The sequence below is a fragment of the Hetaerina americana genome, unplaced genomic scaffold (genome assembly GCF_022747635.1).
Source record: "Hetaerina americana unplaced genomic scaffold, ioHetAmer1.1.p SCAF_81, whole genome shotgun sequence".
NCBI lineage: Eukaryota > Metazoa > Arthropoda > Insecta > Odonata > Calopterygidae > Hetaerina > Hetaerina americana.
Window position 1 is genome coordinate 497,759 of NW_027287439.1, and position 19,290 is coordinate 517,048.

The 19,290-nt window shown below is 37.2% G+C and overlaps 1 protein-coding gene across 1 annotated transcript; it reads right to left on the reverse strand.

The window, feature by feature from the left end:
* Window positions 1–4,256: 4,256 nt before the first annotated feature.
* ND-49 (NADH dehydrogenase (ubiquinone) 49 kDa subunit) lies at window positions 4,257–13,556 on the reverse strand. Its single transcript, XM_071597176.1, has 10 exons — window positions 13,445–13,556; window positions 13,025–13,259; window positions 12,525–12,726; window positions 12,192–12,379; window positions 11,235–11,398; window positions 9,617–9,736; window positions 9,357–9,486; window positions 9,122–9,218; window positions 4,715–4,855; window positions 4,257–4,537 (listed from the first exon to the last, which is right to left on the reverse strand). The coding sequence occupies exons 1-10, from the start codon at window positions 13,534–13,536 to the stop codon at window positions 4,500–4,502; spliced, it is 1,407 nt and encodes a 468-aa protein (XP_071453277.1). The 5' UTR covers window positions 13,537–13,556; the 3' UTR covers window positions 4,257–4,499.
* Between the last annotated feature and the right edge of the window lie 5,734 nt (window positions 13,557–19,290).

The window sequence follows — 19,290 nt, forward strand, 5'->3', positions numbered from 1 at the left end:
TTGGAAATGCAAAATGCACTTTTGACGTAGGGTAACTTTAATTTTTAACTGAGCAGAGTGAGTGTATGGATAATTCTTTCATGTGGAACTAAAATGAGATTTTGATTGGAATAAAAACAATTGAATTGGGAATACGTGGTTACGTTAGGATTTCACCTTAACCTCATGGCCAAAATTAATGCCAGTGTTTGATCTGCTAGTTGATCTTGAAAAATGTCAAAGAAAATCTACACTTTAATATAAAGCTGAAACTACTGCAAGGACATTTGACAGAGATTGTTGGAACACTAGCCTGCATTGTGTGCTTGTGGGTGTGTATTATGTATGAAAGAAATGGCAAATTTCCATTTTTTTCATTACAGTTGTTGGAATAATTAGCTTGCTTTTGTCATTATTGTGAATTTTGCAAGGGGAAAATGGGCGATTAAATCTATCGTGTTGAAGTAAATTTGTCTTATTTAATGATTTACTCTTATGGTCTTCTCTTCACTCGAAGTATTCTTGAGTGACCTCGACCTTTCTAAAAGTCTGTCTTTAATTAATATCATTTGCCTAGATCATCATCAATATTGCTCCAGATTGGGATTTGAACCTGGAACCCTCAAAATGTGACCAATTGCTTTAGCCAGCTACTATGGAATCCCTTTCCATTCTGAAATTCTGGTCAAAGCACTCCGTCAAGAATAGTGTGTGCTCTGGTTTTTTAATGTCATTTGAAATAGGGGAATGATTTTGTCTCCGTGAAATTCCTCTCGTTCGCATGCATGTCAGTGGGTCACCCTGTTAAAGTTACCATTGCAAGATTCCCAGCAATCCTTTGAATTCCTCTTCGTACAGTTTGAAATATTGTTTTAAATTGAGAAAGAGTAGACAGTTGTCAGTTTGGGTCTTTATTTCTCTGGACATCACTGTTCGTTTGGTGGATTGTCAAATGATAGTGCTGAGGAGCTGCAGTTACCATCTATTAAGAGTAGTAAGGGTCCTTACCATACTTCATTCTGGTATGTCAGATTTTCCTTGAATATTTTAGTGCACTTTAGAATTGTCAATGACCATTTCTAGTTCACCACATAATGAGAATCCCTTAATTCAGTGCGCTTGATACTGATAGCATGAAATTTAAGTTTATTTAACCCAGTTGTGGAGGACATCAATGGAGGCTTTCTTGAAATAAATAGTTTTGTATCCGCTTGACTGTGTTTCACATGACCTATTTTTACCAAATGTTGTTTTGGCTTATAATGCCAGCAGATCCTCTTACGAGGGTCATCCGGAAAGTAGTACCCGTTCGTGAAATAGACACAAAAGTAAATATTAACAAACATAAAAAATTTTATTTGAAAGAGGATACTTTAAACTACTTCTCAACATAATCTCCAAGCAAATTAAGGCATTTGTCATAACGTGTGACAAGTTTCTGTATTCCTGCTGCATAGTCCTTTGCCGCCAGCTCATTGAGATACGCGAGGGACCCATCTTGCACAAATTTTTGCATAATGCAGATGGTGTTTAACAATTTCATGAACAATTGTTCGAGAAACATTGGGAAAATGCTCACAGATGTCATCAATTGTGACGCGCCGATCGTTCCTCACGAATTCGTCAACTGAGCTCACCAGTTGGTCTGTAATGACAGACGGTCTCCCCGAACGCTCATCGTCGTGTGTGTTCCCCCTCCCCATGTTGAAGTTGCGACACCACCGCCGAACAGACGACTCGTCCATTACATTGTCTCCATACACCTCCTTTAATTGGCGATGAATATCACATGGGCGAACGTTTCTTGCATTGAGGAATTTAATCACTGCCCTCACTTCACAACTGGCGGCGTTCTCAATTTTTTTAAACATTGTAAACAATCACAGAAACAACACAGGCAATGCTAGCGTCACGCAACTTGGCTCAGAGAAGGCAGACAAGCCACTGAAGCTATCTGACCTCGTCCAGCGGCTACTCGCGTCGTCAGCACTTCATGCGGCACAAACGGGTACTACTTTCCGGATGACCCTCGTACCTGGTCTGGATATTGGCCTTGTATATACTCCTGTATAGCACTGCTCTCATTTATGATTTTACATTTGGCTCTTTCATTTGGGTTCTCCTTAAATGTCCCTAAAATGATTTGATGTTTCCTCTTTAAGTATTTGCACAGAACTTTGCTTTTTAATGCATGCATTGGTATGAGCTTAATATTTTTTCTCCTCGTTCAGCATTGTGTGAGTTTCTCCTCTGAAATTTTCTTTGGGTTCTCTTCATTACATTTTTAAACTTATTTTGCTGTTGCTTGATGCTTAAATACCTTTCTAACTTGTTTGTAGTAGTTTTAGGGGAGGCGACCAACAGCTAAGGTCATTTTTGCTATAAAGGATGTATAGGAAAGGATGAAGAGTGGAGAGAAATCCGGTGGGGGCATTAACCTACTCTTATCGGAAGGTACCAAGGGGTCCACAGTTTAACGTCTCATTTGACGGTTGTCATACTCACTCAAAGTGCTCTCCACAAAGCACCTCAAATAGGCATTGCCTGAAATGTCTGTCGTCTCCAGTATTTGAACCCAGGCCCTCTCGGTGGGAAGCCAGTACATTAACCCCCGCACCATCGCAATCCCCCAACTTGTTTGTTTGGAGCATCTCGACTCTTCACTATTTAATTAATGTTGGTATTGAATATACCTCTACATTAATGTTATATATTTAAGAATAATTTCCAAATATCATCTATATTGGCATGATAAGTTTTAAGTGTGAATGTACTTGAATAATTTTTCTTTCTGCAGAAATTAAAATAATTGGAATTCCCATCGCGGTTTTCCTTTTTCATCCACTGAGACTTTGGCTATCATGCATGAACAGACTAGAAAAAAAATTGTTACATGGCAACTTTTGTCCTCGGTTATGTTCTCTCTCCTGGTAATACTGTGGCTAATACGAGGGTAGACTGAAAAGTAATGCACACATGCTTGTAGCGCACAAATGAAATGACCTTCTAAAGCGGGCCAGGTGGCATGTGGCAGTAACATTCCCCCTCAATGCGCTTCTGCACATTTGAGGTCGTTGTGTTCATCCAATGTATTTCAAGAAGCGTAAGTATGGAGACGTGACTATGTTGAAAAATATGAGTTTGAAACTTGTCCTTTTTTTAGTTGTCCTTCAATGTACTTTTTGCTCAATCTTGCTATTTGTTTTTGTTCACGCTCTACAAACATGCATGTATTACTTTTCAGCCCACCCTCGTTTATTAATTGTGCTTCTGCCACAAGTGTGTGCTCTATCTACTTGGTGACTACTGCTGCCGATCACCTCACTATAATAACTACTGCAAAATTACTGCCATTTGGCACTGTTGAGTCGATTTTTGATTTCAGTTTCAGGACACTGAGAATCCGAGACAGCATAGTAGATTTGTCAGTTAAGTAATGGAATTACCATATATCCGTTAAAAAGTTCAAGTACTGTGACAAATGTTGGGAATTCTTCCAAGTAGCCCACTTATTATTAATTTTTGCTTGTCGCACTGTATGCATCCTGGAAGGTGTCGCTGAGAGCCTATTATATATATATAGTCATGGTAGTTAGGATCACTTTGATGGTCCCAAAATGGACTCCTTTAGGCTGGTTAAAAGGAAGGGTATTTGCTGTTTGTAATAAGAATGCATTACTGGGTGACATTTTATGCCCAAGTAAACTTATTAAATGGGAAGTGATAATGATTAGCAAACAATTTCATAATATGTGACGAATCTATATACTTAAGGGGTGAATTCTAATAGTTATTAGTCTTCCCCTTTAAAAAAGTATTTATTTGCTCAGATGTCAGTCTCATCGAAGAAATAAGAGAGGCCAAACTAATGAGATGAAGACAGCAGTATTTGGGAGTGAGAAGATATCAAAGTATACTGTTATACAAATACTAGATATTACATATATATCATTACTCTCTTTGTACTGCATACCTTTAAAACATGGTGCTGGAGAGCAAAACTATTTATTGCAAACAAGAAGTTCTCTCATTATATAGGAGATAATCTCTTTCTCATTATATAGAAGGGACCATCCCAGATCTGCCTTTAATAAATAGAATACCTTGAATGAATGATGCCACCATGCTTTCCCATTGGGCACCTGCACTTTAGTTGTCCTTGATGCCATCTCCAGTGAATCTCAAACAAAATGCACAATAATGACAACTGTGATTTTAAATTGGGAGTAATGCATTTTTAAGAGCAATCAATCAAATATTGAAAATAAAACTCCAGATAATGTTATCTTAAAAATTTATTCATAGGGTTAACATCAACTGTATGTACAAACAAAAGGGTGAAGAGGATCTTACACAGCAGTAATGATTTTGAATGCATGTCATCACTCCTTATTATCTACTCATCAAATACACCATGTACAATAAATTAATCTATCTTCAAAGGCAACTCATTTACTCACAGCAAAAAAATTGCCTAGGGATGCAACTCCATGGGAAAGTAGAGCCAGCAACATGGTAAATTAACGATCAACTTCTCCAAACACAATATCCAAAGTACCTGCAAAGGGAAGGTATTATTGACCAGAGGGATTATGATGGCCGTAAAGTTAAATTTTATAAAATCACTGAGTAAAGACTAGTTTGAAACTTTCGAGAAACGACTCGAGTATATACTCATGGTTTCTTTACATGGATAGCATTATGTTTATATGCCTAAACGACCAGTTGAACCTACCAATGATGGCAACTATGTCAGCCAACATTAGATTCCTTCCAATCTTGTCGAGGGCAGCTAGATGAGCAAATCCAGGAGCCTTAATCTTGCACCTGTATGGCTTGGTGCCACCGTCTGAGACGAGGTAGACGCCAAATTCACCTATAACAGAAGGTGGTTCAGTAAATGACAGTTTCCTCATGGCTGGATTTCTAGTGACATTGCGACAGGCCAAGTTCCAGTGTTCTTATCTCGAAAATGATGGCAAAATATTGTGTTAATAAAGCAAAAGATATTGCCTTAATTAAGAATTACTTGCCATAACAACTCCATCACCAATAACAGAAACATTAACAATCTGGTCTATAAACATGGAATGAGAATTGATTAATATTTTTACCAGCAGAATTAGTTGTAGCGTTGTGGTATGGAGTCCAAAATTATTATTTGGAAGCATTGTACACGATTTTTACTTGATGTTTGAAACATGTAGGTACTAAGAAGGGAAGCAATAATAGCTTGAGATGGCTGAAAGTGATATAAAATATTGTTATTCTGTAAACTGTAAATGGTAATCAAGGCTAAAAAGAACCAGTTCCTAGCTGGACTCCAATCAATAGGCAATAATCCTACTATTCTAAAATTAAACTATTAAATAATCCAACTCTCTTAACTCTGCCTATCATCATAATTACACCAGAGGCAGGAATGACATCCATTATGGGAACATAGGAACTAAAGCATTGAAATTAGGACCCAATGAAATGGGCATCATATTATATAACAAACTACCTATAAGTATCAAGGATACAAAGGGAACTGCTGCATTCAGGCTTAAATTAAAAAGATATCTACAGCGCAATATGTTCTACTTGGTTGACAAATATCTCAACAATATTCCCAACCAGTAAGTTCATACTTTTAGTTTCTAGTCATGGTCTGATTCATGTTAATGATTTTTCTGAATTTGATATTGCATATGCATGTAACAGCCAATGTTCATGGGTTTGCACCAAACATTTATGTAACTATGAGCATCATTTCTTTTATGCATCTTAATTGAGCCTCTGTTTTTGCCCCTTTTTGACCTGCCTCATATCATGTACATACACCACCTACCTGGTATTTTTGTAATGTGATCTCTGGGCAAATAAAAAGTAATAATAATAATGTACCAATATCAAGATAAAAAACCCTGAATTACTCCTCATGGAACCATTGTATTTTTTCCATTCCTCTACATATAAATAAATTCAATCAATTGGTATTTTTCTATGAGGAAATACTGCAGGTAGTTGGTACAGAGAAAATGAGATGAACAATCCTCAAGTCAGACTTTGACAAAAGTTTATTGATATTTTTATGAGAACTGGGGACCATGAGCTTAACAGCATTCCATACCTATGAACAAGCTCCCAAAAGATACAATAGTAAACCAATCATTTGAGGTAGTCGAGAGGAAGTTGCCAGCAAATAATTGAAAATTATTAGCTGGCAACGGTTTGTATATAATGCCGTGAAAATAAGGCCATAGCCGTAAGTACGGCTATGGCCTTATTTTCAATGGCATAATGCAAGCCCCTAAGTACAGTTATTGGGTGTAGTCTTCCTAGCCATAACCCTCTGCTTCCTCTCAAAATCAGACACTCATAGGAGAGCACAGGTTTAGTATGGATATGGATTTTGGCATTTGGCCTTCTGTGATAGCCTTAATTAGGTACCACTACTGTTTCGGTTCCTAATTCAATTTTCAGGCCTCACCCACTCCCATACACATGATGGTTATTCAATAAATAGAAACATATGCAAGTCCAAAAGAAGATTGTACCCTAGAAGATGAGTCTCTGACATTAGATTTTTAGTTACAAAAGGTGTAAAACCAAGTAAAATACTTTCTAGAATAAAATTTGTTTTCTCCAGCTTAACTTAATGGAATTTACAAGACATACATTTGCACATCATTTTATTTCAACATGTAATGTAAACTTTCTAGAATGTTGATACAATACAGGAAAAGTTTTATGAACAGTGTTAACATTTGCAAATGGGTGGATTATTTGAAAATGGCTGAACCACAAAGTGGATAACCAGTTGAAGTTATTGGTCCCTTTTTGGAATCAATGGAGTTATTTGCAATAACAGAAGAAAGAATCACTATGAAATGATAGCTAAGGAAGTTCAAGTAAGTGCCAAGGCAGCTTACTGATGCTCGTAAAGAATCAAGATTTTGCATTAGTCAAGACTTAAAGCAACAAAGTTAGATCGAAGGAGATGATATTTTTGAGAGAATAGTGACTTTCGTTAGACAAGGTATGGATCCATCACTACAATCCTGAGACCCAAAAAACAGAATGGAGTGGAAAACAAACCAGCTCCCCAGGTGCAATATTCTAGTGGACTTGCCATGGTGAACTGAAGATTTTGAGCTTATATTGACATAAAATAATGGAACAGCTGATCATAGGATCATATAGCATGGGGTACACCTAAGTAAAGACTTAGGGTGGGGACTTCACACAGATTATGTGGTAGGCAAGGCCTTTAAATCGCTCCACTGGGTCATGCGGAGCCTCAAAGGAAGCACTAAATCAACTAAAGAATTGGCCTTCAAAACAATTGTAAGGCCTATTGTCGAATATGCGACCACAGTATGGGATCCCTTTGAAATAGGGCATGTGAAAAAATTAGAAACAGTGCAAAGGAAGGCTGCCAGGTACGTTTTAGGGCGACATAGGCAGACTGACAGTGTAAGCGACATGCTAGGCTCACTAGGATGGGGGTCACTAAAGAACAGACGGAAGCTGAATAGACTGTGTGCCATTTTTAAAATATTGAAAGCTGACGGAGGCTGGAAAGAACTGAACGAGAGTGTAAATAAGCCATGTTATCTCGGCAGGAATGATCACCCGCTTAAAATCAAATACATGCCCCAAAGGACAAACACCGCCAAGTTTTCGTTCCTAAATATGGGAATCAAAGAGTGGAACCAGCTGCCTGATGAACTCTTTAAGCCCTTACCCAAAAGCATTAAATCATTTAGGCGTGAATGCAAAAGGTATACATGATGGGATTGTTAAATGCAATACGGCAGAAGGTGTATGGCTGTATCAAAATATATTGTTTTTTCTCATTTTTTTATTTTGTAAGTCTACTATACGACTATTTAATGACACTGTGATATGTTTTAAGAATGACTAATGTTTGTTATATCATGTCATTGCCACCCGGCTTATCGCCTAACAGCAATGTATCCCAAATAGTAATAATAATAATAATAATAATAGCTCATCCCAAAGTTACAGATAACTTTGAAAAAATTGTGAAGATTCATTAAATAGTTTTAAAAGAGAGGATTTGTCTCTCTATTTATTAAATGACCCTTGTATTGGCATGGATAGCCTCTTTTTATGCTGTCATGTACCATATTGCACTTCATAACACTAAATCAACATTTTTTTATAATGCACACAGCCAAAGGAGATTATCCTTTCCAAACATTTCAAAGGGAACACAGATTCCTCAAATATTGGTAGAATCAGTTTAGGCAGTGATTACCTTCATTCATACTAATGTGCAGCAATTCATTGGATAATTATCATGATGGTGAAAATGAAAGTTTTCAAGTCATGCGGATAAATTATTTGAAATGTGACAAAACACAGTCATTAGCCACCAACATGGAAGCAGGAGAGGACATAGGAAACCCTCCTCTTGAATAATCAGTGCACTAGTGAAACTTACAGTACAGAATTAATAATTTGGGAACTAGTATTTTTCACTCATATACAAAAATACCCACATGGACAACTTGGTTTCTAAGCACAGTAGCCCTAGACTGATATTTTATGAAGACGCTTTCACGAATTACAACTTCTGACTTTGTAATTTGACTGTGGGAGTCTTGTGATTACCATTATGACCATGCCCCAATTAACACATGGGCAATGACAGCATAGCTATTATTACTAACTACATGCTTTGAGAGTTACCGTTTCAGCTACTATTATTTCTGCTAAACATGCATGTTGTTCATCAGGGATCTAAGTCATGTACTACTTCTCAATGAAGATATTCCCAGAGAAAATCTTGTTTGTAACTTAGGGAACCCACAGTATCATAGATACAATTTGACAGAAGAATAACAAAAGGGATTACCCTAATATCTAGACAGGTTTTCCTCCATAAGTACACTTTTTTTTGGGATTTCATAGGATGTTAGAAAAGAATTGAAAAACTAAAAAAATTGCTTTAAACAAAAATTTTGTACATTTTCAAGACAGCTAAAGTCATTTAAGATTGGATGATATTTCTCAAAGAAAGTATGATAAATTAATCCACCAAAATGCAGTCCAGTTATTCTGAAGTCCTCGTCTTAATTTAGAATTATGTATAACGATTAATGGCATGCATACAGTGAACAAGCCATACCTTTAGGGGCCTCAATGGCTGTGTAAGTAGCTCCAGCAGGGACTTGATAACCTTGGCTGAAGAGTTTGAAATGATGAATCAGAGCCTCCATTGAAGTCTGAAAATCAAAGCATTCTGATTAAGAAATGTCAGGCAATAATTTATGTCAACTGTGCTTTAAAAATAAGGTCAGAAAAATCCAAACGGGAATGATAATCCTTAATAGCATCAGCTTGTAATAGCGAAAAGGTCAAACCTTCATTTCTCCCCTGCTTGGTGTGGAGATCTTAGCATCATCTGTCTTAACATCTCCTGGAGGCATCTGGTTTAGGCACTGGTCAATGATTCTCAAAGACTGTCTCATTTCTTCCATTCTTATTAAATACCTGAAGGAGAGAAAAAATATATTTACCAACAGTGTCAAGAATATTATATGAAAATTCCAGAGATGACAGAAAATAATACTAGGACAACTTAAAAGTATTAATGCATCACCCTTCTTCAATAGTAACTGACCTATCATAGCAATCACCATTAACTCCAACAGGGACATCAAAGTCGACGAGGTGGTATGCATCATATGGCTGAGATTTTCGGAGATCCCACTTGATGCCTGAGCCCCGGAGCATCACACCACTGAAATGAACCAGAAGAGGTTTACTTGGATAACTCTGGTGAAATTTGTTTAGGGCCTTTGTCAAATGAAACCAAAACTTAACTCAACCCCAATGGTGTGAGGTAAATACAAGAGTAGTGCAGGTAATATAGTATTTAGAGTAGAAATTCACATGTCTATGAAAGTAGCACTAACAAATGTGTACGTAGTATGTTGCATGAATAAGCTATTTTTACATTAAACCACTATTGCCTCTAAATCAATTGATCTCGCCCAATGCTGCTTTTTCCCTAACCTCGTGTGTTTTGTTATCTTAACCCATTCTTTCCGAATGACCTCATTCGTGTTCTGTTCATCTGTTTTTTAGTCTCCCCTTCAATCCCTCGTCCCTCTCCGCGGGGGGAAATTCCTTCTACCTGCAACGTTGGGTCGCACTCCCTGCCTTTCACAGTCTCCTTGGGGGGTAAAGTGTTTTGTGTTGCATGTTCACGTGGTGGTGGTGTTTTAAATTCTTGCTTGTTGTGTCCTGGCTTGCGTGTTGTTGGATGGATTTCGTGCTGCATCCTAGGGTGCAATTGTTTGTTGGTTTATGGTATATGTGTTTGCATGAGTGTTGGATGAAGGGATTTTTGCATGAGAGCGTGCGCTGCTGTGGGTGTAATTTTCCATGTTGTTGTTTTGCATGTGGTATTGTTCCTTTTTATGGTTGGTGACCTAACACCCCCTGCCACACACCCTTGCGGCGGTTTGCGGGATATTATGTAGATGTTGCATGTGTGAAATTTTCTACCAGTCAGACTCTTGCTTCATTTGCATGTTAATCATGTTTCAATTAGCAAACTTTCCACAACATGCTGCGGAAATTGAGCATGTAATTGTGAAATTATGGCATCAACAGGAAGAAAATGGAAAATTATGAAGAATGTTTTATGCATGAAATATGAATAATATGTCAAATGGGTACAAAATAATTAATATACATAAATTCACAAAATCAAAGGAAAAAATTATGTCAATATTTTCAATGTGAGAAAATTATCATAGTAAAATTCAAGACAAATACTCAGAAAGTAAGGGAAAGAACCTGAAACCCTTAATTGCAGGTAGAGTAGATTAAATAACTAAGCTACCGAAGTGTCATTTTACACTATGAATTTCCGAGGGCTTTAATTATTATAATAATGATATTTCTTCATAATTATTTTTTTATAAAAATGGAAAAATATTTGTTTCAATCTTTTACATTTTCTCCTAATAACTTGAACTTGCTAGAGATAAGGAAAATAGACTCCTTGCACTATAAGGTAATATGCTTTTTTTAATGCACTTCAAATTGATGAGACTTGAAGAAAACAATTCACTTGGCTTCAACTTTGATTTAATTTGTACTTCACGCAAAGTTAAAAATCCTTAAAAACTTAAAAACAAAATCATAATAAACGTTTGAGTCAAGTTTTTTTCAATGTGACACGAAAGGATAGAATTTAATGGAGGAGAAATATGTGAACTGTCAATCACCTGCAACCGTAGTCAATTGCATCCTGAGCAGAAATAATACCAATATCTTTTGTTCTTTGCACCCAGAGTCTGTTGGATGTCACTACATCCTCAACTTCATCCAATCGTTCGGAAAATTTTGATGAGAAGTCATAGATGTCATCGAGAAGTCCAAGAGGCATATCCTGTTAAAAAAAATAATCATTCAGTCCAGCAGAAAATAGGGTAAGGGTTAGGTATGCAATTTTTTTCTTCATTAATTCCATTTCGTCCAATTATTTCAGTGAGATTGAAGAAAAATTTTGATTGATGGGGTTATATTCCTCCAGAGCTACAAGTAGCAGTGGCTAATAACTTGCAGAAAGAGCTTTAAACATGCAAATAGGCGTATGGAATGAATACAGAATGAAATGCTAAAAAAACCTGACTGCAGGAATCTCAATATAAAACTCTCGGAAGTAAATATAATACCCTCAAAAATGAACACAGGTAAAAATCTAGGTACAAAAAAGTTTCAACCCAACTTTTGATCAAAACATTCCCTTGAATTTCATAGGAATCAAATTTGTCTTATTATTACTATTGAGTTGTCTGCTGGTCTAGATAGGTTTTTGAAAGAACCTTTCTATGCACTGCTTCACTTTTTAGTCCAAACTAACAAGACAAAAACTTAACCACAATTAACTATTCTTAAAATGCTTCCGGCCTCAGTTAAACACCCAATCCAACATGCTCATTATTTTCCTGATTCACTTCATTCTCTTCATCAATATTCCATTCCCACTCGAAAAGCCTAGGATCCATTTTTCCTACCTTTTTTAAAATTACCCCAATCTTTTCTTCTCCCCAAACATGCCCAGAACTTTATTTGCTTTCCTTTCCATTCACTTTCGTATTTAATTAATTTTTTTTAGCAGACCCTGTGGTCAATGACCAATAGAATACTTGAATAGATACAGGTCACTTAGCTATACATACCAGAGCCACTCCACCAGGTCGGACATAGGCGGCATGCATACGGGCACCAGAAACCCTCTCGTAAAATTCCATCATCTTTTCACGTTCCTCAAACAGCCAAAAGAAAGGTGTAATTCCACCAATATCTAATATGTGGCACCCAACTGCCAATATATGGTTCAGTATCCTTGTGATTTCACCAAAGAGCACTAGGAAATCGAGAACTGACTTAGTAGGACATAAATATTAACTATTACCTTATAATTTGCTAAAAGATTACTATAATATCACAATCTAATTTTGAAAGGCACAATCGCATTAAATTGATCAGACAAGACTTAAGGCAAAAATTACCTCTTATGTACTTAGCCCGAAGTGGGACATCAATATTTAGCAGCTTTTCAACAGCTAAAGAAAAGCACTGCTCATTGCACATCATGGATACGTAGTCAAGCCGATCAAAATATGGTAGAGCTTGAGTATAGGTCTTATATTCGATGAGCTTTTCCGTGCCTCGATGCAGCAGGCCTATGTGAGGATCAGATCGCATCACAGTCTGGGGAAAGATAAAGGCAGTTATAATTATGTTGAAAATCTCAAATTACAAAGCTAACGATCAAGGCAACATCAAATTATAATTTTAGCGCATTGTCTGGGCTAACCTTATCAATGCCAAATAACTTAATTTGAAACTGGCAAAATACACCATAAATGTTCAAATATTGCATGAATTACGCAGATAGCCTTATTTGCAATTCATTATTTGCCCAAAGACTCTAATTTCAGTTTTGTTGTTAGGCCACGTTAGCTACATAAATTAACTATTCTCATATTAATGAGAAAAATTGACTTGCCTCGCCATCGAGTTCTAGTACTAATCTGAGTACGCCGTGGGCAGCAGGATGCTGCGGCCCGAAGTTAAGGGTCATATTGCGGACTTTCTTTTCTACAGGTGCTATTTTTGAATTATATGTTGGCATCTTCCACTGCATTTTATATTCTTCTGGATACATTACTGGTCCTGTGAATTGCTTGATATACTCTGCATCAGGAAACCACTTTTTCGCACCTCGTCGATTCTGATTGGAACTAAGTGATCAAAGAATATCCAAGAAACATGAAAATATTATGTCAATATACCAAATTTGATCAATAAATGACCTTAGTTTATTAATTGTTAATTAGACCTGGTATATGATACGCAATTTTAAAAGTCAGATGTGTTGGTATGATTTTATTACATTTAGTCATATTATGAAATAAATATTCCTTACTTAAAACAATACAATGGAGCAGCATTCTGCAGTAACTTTCCCCCAACAAATGGGGAAGAACTCCTAAACACAGCACCAACCAAGTTCGCCATCTCGCATTTAGCTGTCGATGGCTGCAGGGAACAAGTGACATACGATAAGAGCAATCCTTTCAAAAACAATAGGTAGCGTTAAGTATATTAGTGGGGCAATTTTCAATTGCGTAGGTTTACGTCCCCTGCATTCATGAAACCAGATGACCATGAATTAGGTGATTAAATGTATGTTTAAACGAAATATAAGTATTGCTATTTCTCTCTATAATAAACATCTGGCATTGGAAAAATGCCGTTTGCTTAATTTGAAGGATCTAACATTAAACTTTATCACACGGGAATTTTTTCTACCTAGTACAAAATTCATTGGTATATATACTATTGAACTACGAATTACCTTCTTGCCGGTACTCACACGCCGTCTAATCTCTGTGGTCATTAATTATCACTCCAAACTCATTCACTGATGTGGATGACAGTTTGCACCTCAAAAGTCCTTGGGAACGTTAATTTTAATTTAAAATTGTGCATAAAATCTTGACTTTCTTACTTTTCTCTCTTTTCTAAGGAGATAAAATTCATCCAGCACCTATATCTCTAGGTATCATATGCTCAATATGTTGTTTAATTATTAATAATTTTGGCTGTTTTGTTATATTCCATTTTTAATTTAAAATTTCTTTTAGAATAGAGGAACACATTCAGATTTCTTGTGGGATTGTTACTTTAATTACTTCATATTTTGATTTATTAATTTAAAAAATTTAATATTGATATTCTTAATTTTAGCGGTACTATTTCCTTTTGAACTTTTCAAATACTTGACAGTATTGATGTTAAAATTATTGACTTAATATTTGCTTTTGATATAACACCGAGTTGATTTTCCAGTCTCTTAAATATATGAAAACTCCTACTGTGTTCCAATCATTATTACCAAATATTTTATTTATTATTGGTAATCAAATGGTTTTAGTTTATATTCTGGTAAGGCACAGGTTAAAGAACAGTGTGATAAATTTGCACAGTTTCCAGGGAGCGGATGCAGACTCTGACCACAATTTAGTTGTTATGAAATGTAGCATCCATTTTGAAAAGATAAGGCAGAGGTAAGGGGTTCGGAAATGGAATGTAGAATCCTTAAATGGATTGACAAGGAAGGTGTACCAGCAGGCTGTAGAGAAATTTATGGATGAGGGTGAAGAGCTGAGGACTACCAAGGAAAAAGGGAATATATCAAAAAAGGGATGATAGCCACAAAAGAATTTATAGGAACCATTATGGGGGGGGGGGGGAAGGACAAGGAAACTGTGGATCACAGATGAGATGGTTACAAAGATAGATAGGAGAAGGTAATGGAAGAATGTAAACAGAGTTAGGCAGAACAAAGAGTTAAATAATGACTTGAGATCGGTAACAAATTAAACAAAAGTAGTATGGTGGAAGACACAGTGGAAGGATATGGAAAGTTTGCAGAGTAAGGGTGAAATTGGTGCGCTGTACAGCAAAGTTAAATCTTTATCGGGAAGTAAGAAAGGGAGATCTCTGCTAACAGTTAGAGATAAGTCGGGTATGATAATAGTTGACACAGGAAAGATCTAAGAGAGATGGAAGGAATATATAGAAGAACTGTATAGTAAAGAGCTTAGACCAACAAAGTTAGACATAGAAAAGGAACATGACATAGAGGAAGATAGCTTAGGTCCAGGCATACTCAACGATGAGATAGAAAGGGCATTAAGGGAGATGAAACTAAATAAGGCAGCGGGGATGGATAAAATTCCTGCAACACTACTATAAGATTTAGGAAAATGTGGGAGGAAGAGGCAATATGGACTGATTTGTAGTATCTATGAGGAAGGAATCTGGCTGGAACACTTTGTGAGATCAGTTTTAGTTCCTATTCCGAAAAAGGTAAAGGCTACATCATGTGAGGACTACAGGACAATAAGTTTGATATCCCACGCAGCTAAAATTGTTCTAAGGATCATCAACAAAAGGATAGAGAGTAGGGCAAATGATTACTTAGGGGATGATCAGTTTGGGTTTAGGAAGGGGAGAGGTACGCGAGATGCCATTGTAATAATGAGATTATTAATCGAGAGGAATGTAGAATACAATCAGGGCGTATTTGCCTGTTTCGTAGATTTCGAAAAAGCATTTGATAGAGTGAATTGGGAAACACTAATGAGTGTATTGAAGAAAATAGGAATAGATTGGAGGGAAAGGAAGCTAATCCGCAACCTGTACATGTCTCTGACTGCTCTGGGGCAAGTTGGGAGTCCGGATTGGCAGTGTTAGGGAGAGGTGTAAGGCAGGGTTGCCCATTATCACCGTTGCTGTTCAACGTATATGTGGAGGAAATGATTAAAGAGCCATGGGAAGAACTGGAGGTAGGAATTAAAGTGGGCAGGGAAGTCGTAAAATCAGTTAGGTTTGCTGATGACCAAGCTTTAGTTTGTCAGTCAGCCAAGGGGTTGCAAGCATTGCTGAGTGAATTAGAAATTCAGTGTGACGGATATGGGATGAGAATCAATATAAGTAAAACAAAGTTTATGTGATTTTCCAGAAAAAAAAGCCTAAGCTAAACAATAAAATAGGAGGGCAAGAACTAAAGCGGGTAGAACAGTTTACATATCTTAGAAGTGTTTTGGACCAACACGGCCAAAGTAGTAGGGACGTAAGGAGGAGAATTGCACTAGGCAAATAGGCTTTCACAAGGAGGAGGGAGTTGATGACGGGGATGTTGAGTAAGGATGCTAAGAAAAGACTCATAAAAACTTTGATATGGACCGTAGCTATGTACGGCGCGGAAACGTGGTCATTGAAGCAGGAGGATAGACGTAGACTGGAGGCTTTTGAAATGTGGGTGTGGAGAAGAATGGAGAAGGTAAAATGGACAGAGAAGAAAACAAATGAGGAAGTACTTGGTATGGTGGGCAAGGAGAGGGATTTGTTGGGAGAAATCCTATGGAGGCAGGAAAAGTGGATGAAGGCTGTATTGATCGGCAGTGGGATGTTGAAGACTGTAATAGAGGGGAGAATTTTAGGCAAACGAGGAAAGGGTAGGAACAGGATAGGGATGTTGGATGGGATGGAGGGAGGAAGAAAGTACTCAGAGATGAAGTGGGACCTGATATAAAGTAGGATGCTGGATTTTGTGTTTTGTTAGGAGTCATAAAATGTTTATTTGGTTGTTGTGTCCATCCAAAACTTACCTTAAGTGGTAGATTACCTTATAATAATAATAAATGGAAGGTTTTGGATGTACCAAGGTTACCAGGAGAGTGAACATTAGCTTGATCATTCCTTGAGCAAACCTAACTGATTTTATGTATTCCCCCCCCCCCCCCCAACTTTCAATCCTATCTTTAGTTCTTTCCATGCCTCTTTAATCATTTCATCCACATATGCATACGTTGAACAGCAATGGTGAAAATGGGCACCTTACACTCCTCTTCCTAACACTGCCCATCCTGACTCTCCGTTCCCCACTCGCACCTGAGCAGTCTGAGGCATGTACAGGTTAGGTATTAGGCTACTGTCCCTCCAATCTACTCCTATCTTCTGGAACGTATTCATTAATTCTATCCAATTTCCTTATTGCATTTTCTTTCTTGCCATCGAGTAAGCATGGATCTAAGCTATCCTCATTTATGTTATTTCCTGTCTCAACCTAACACTCTTTGTACTTCCTTCTGCTTATCCCAGAGCTTACTTTCTGCCATTTCCTTACCTCATCCATCTTTCTATTCATCTCATCAGTAATCCATGGTTTCCTTATCCTTTTCCGATTCAGTATTCTTATAGTTTCATTCCAAGTTTTCAATATCCCTTTTTTTATATGTACCTGTTTTTATTTAATAGTAACTAGCTCCCTTTCCTCACTCATGATTTTCTCTGCAGTCAGCTGCTATTCCTACCTTGTATTTTTGGTCAATGCTTCACCATTCCATTTCTTAGACTACTTTCTTTGTTTTAACTTTTTGAATAAAGTGCTACACTTCATAACTACTCAATTGTGGTCCGAGACTGCATCCACTCCTGAAAATCTGTGAATTGATCATGCTGTTCCTAAATCTTTCCCTAACCATAATATAGTATAACCTTACTGTATCCCATGACATTTTCCACATATACCTATGCCTTTTGAGGTATTTTAACCTAGTTTTGGTGATCATTAAACCCCTGTCTCTTGCAGAACTCTATTGCTTTCTCCCCATGGTCGTGTCTTACTTTTAAACCATAGTCCCTAACCTCATCACATTCTCTTCATTCACCCACTATCACATTCAACTGATTGTATGCCATGTTGAATTCTTCGTCTTTATAATTGCTTGGTGACACATAGACATGAACTTGGAAATTCCATTAGTTCAGCTTTTACTTCTACCCATAACATTCTATCAGTCACTTGCTCTATGTTTACTATGCTTCTTCCTACCCTTTTGTTCAGTATAATTGAAACCCCTTGTCAGCCTTTTTCTTCTCAACTGTTTATGTATTAGTCTATAAACATCACTCCAATAATACCTGCTATTATTCCACCTCACCTCGCACAGCCCTAAAGCATCTATATTTCCTCTCTCCATCTCTTGCTTTTCATCATCTAATTTTCCTGTCCTGAACCTTGTCCTAATATTCCAAGTTCCTATTCTAACTAATGCAGTCCTTTACTGCATATTTTGTGCTGCTGCTGTCGTTTACACCACCAAAAGGTTAAAACATATTCAAATGGATTGATATAAGAAAAGAGATAGAAACACAACAAACACAGACAAATGGTTGTAGGGTTGTTGGGGAAGTGGGAAGGGTACGAATCAAAAGCGAAACAAAGTTTTCCTGACCAGGACTTGAACCACAGACCTTTGACTTGCCTGGCTGATCCTCTACCAATTGAGCTTTCGAGGAAACTTAATCACCCCTGAATTCCATGGGGAGTTAATGCAAACATGTGCCCCGATTGGGCACATGTCTGCCCTTGGCCAAGAAATGGCATGTAAGAGTTACTATTTCACCCTCTATTTGGGGAATGAACAAATATAAAAGAAGGGAGGATAACAGGGAAATCAATCATACAATGTCATAGAGAGAAGGCACAGTGCATTTCTGGGCATGCATAGTCAGAAGAAGGAAAGAAGCCGTACTGACCTAACACACATTCAAACACAAAACCCAGCAAATGGCCGACACAATCAGGTGGATGCATGTATATAAATGAAAGAAATATTAACACATGGAAGACAAACAGCGGATAGATGCGGACAGTGGAGCGGTCTGATCATGGCCAATTAAAGTTTTAATAATAAAAATGTAACATCCTGAAATCATATGTAATCATAAATGTAATATTTGTGGAGGGCACTTTGAGTGAGTATGCCGTCCATCAGGTGGGACGTTAAGCTGCAGACCCCTTGGTGCCTTTCGTTAAGAGTAGGCTAATGCCGACGCCGGGTTTCTCTCCACCTTTCATCCTTTCCTGTCCATCCCCTATGATGCAAATGACCTCAGCTCTCGGTCACCTCCCCTAAATACTTCTACTACCTAATGTCATATCCTGAAAAATCAAATTTGCATTTTTTTTTTTGGTTAGACTGACAGCCAGTCTCCCACTTACCAATTTATTCATCCACTTGTTCACAACTTTCTGTTTCTTAGGATGTTTCTTCAACAGAAATAAATGCAACAGCATAGTTTGCATTTCCGATTACTCTAAATAATGTTTTGGCCCAGCTATTGGTCCAATGAAAAAAAATCGTTATTAGATTTTTAATGATATAAAACTCTACGGAATTATATTTGTCTCAATTA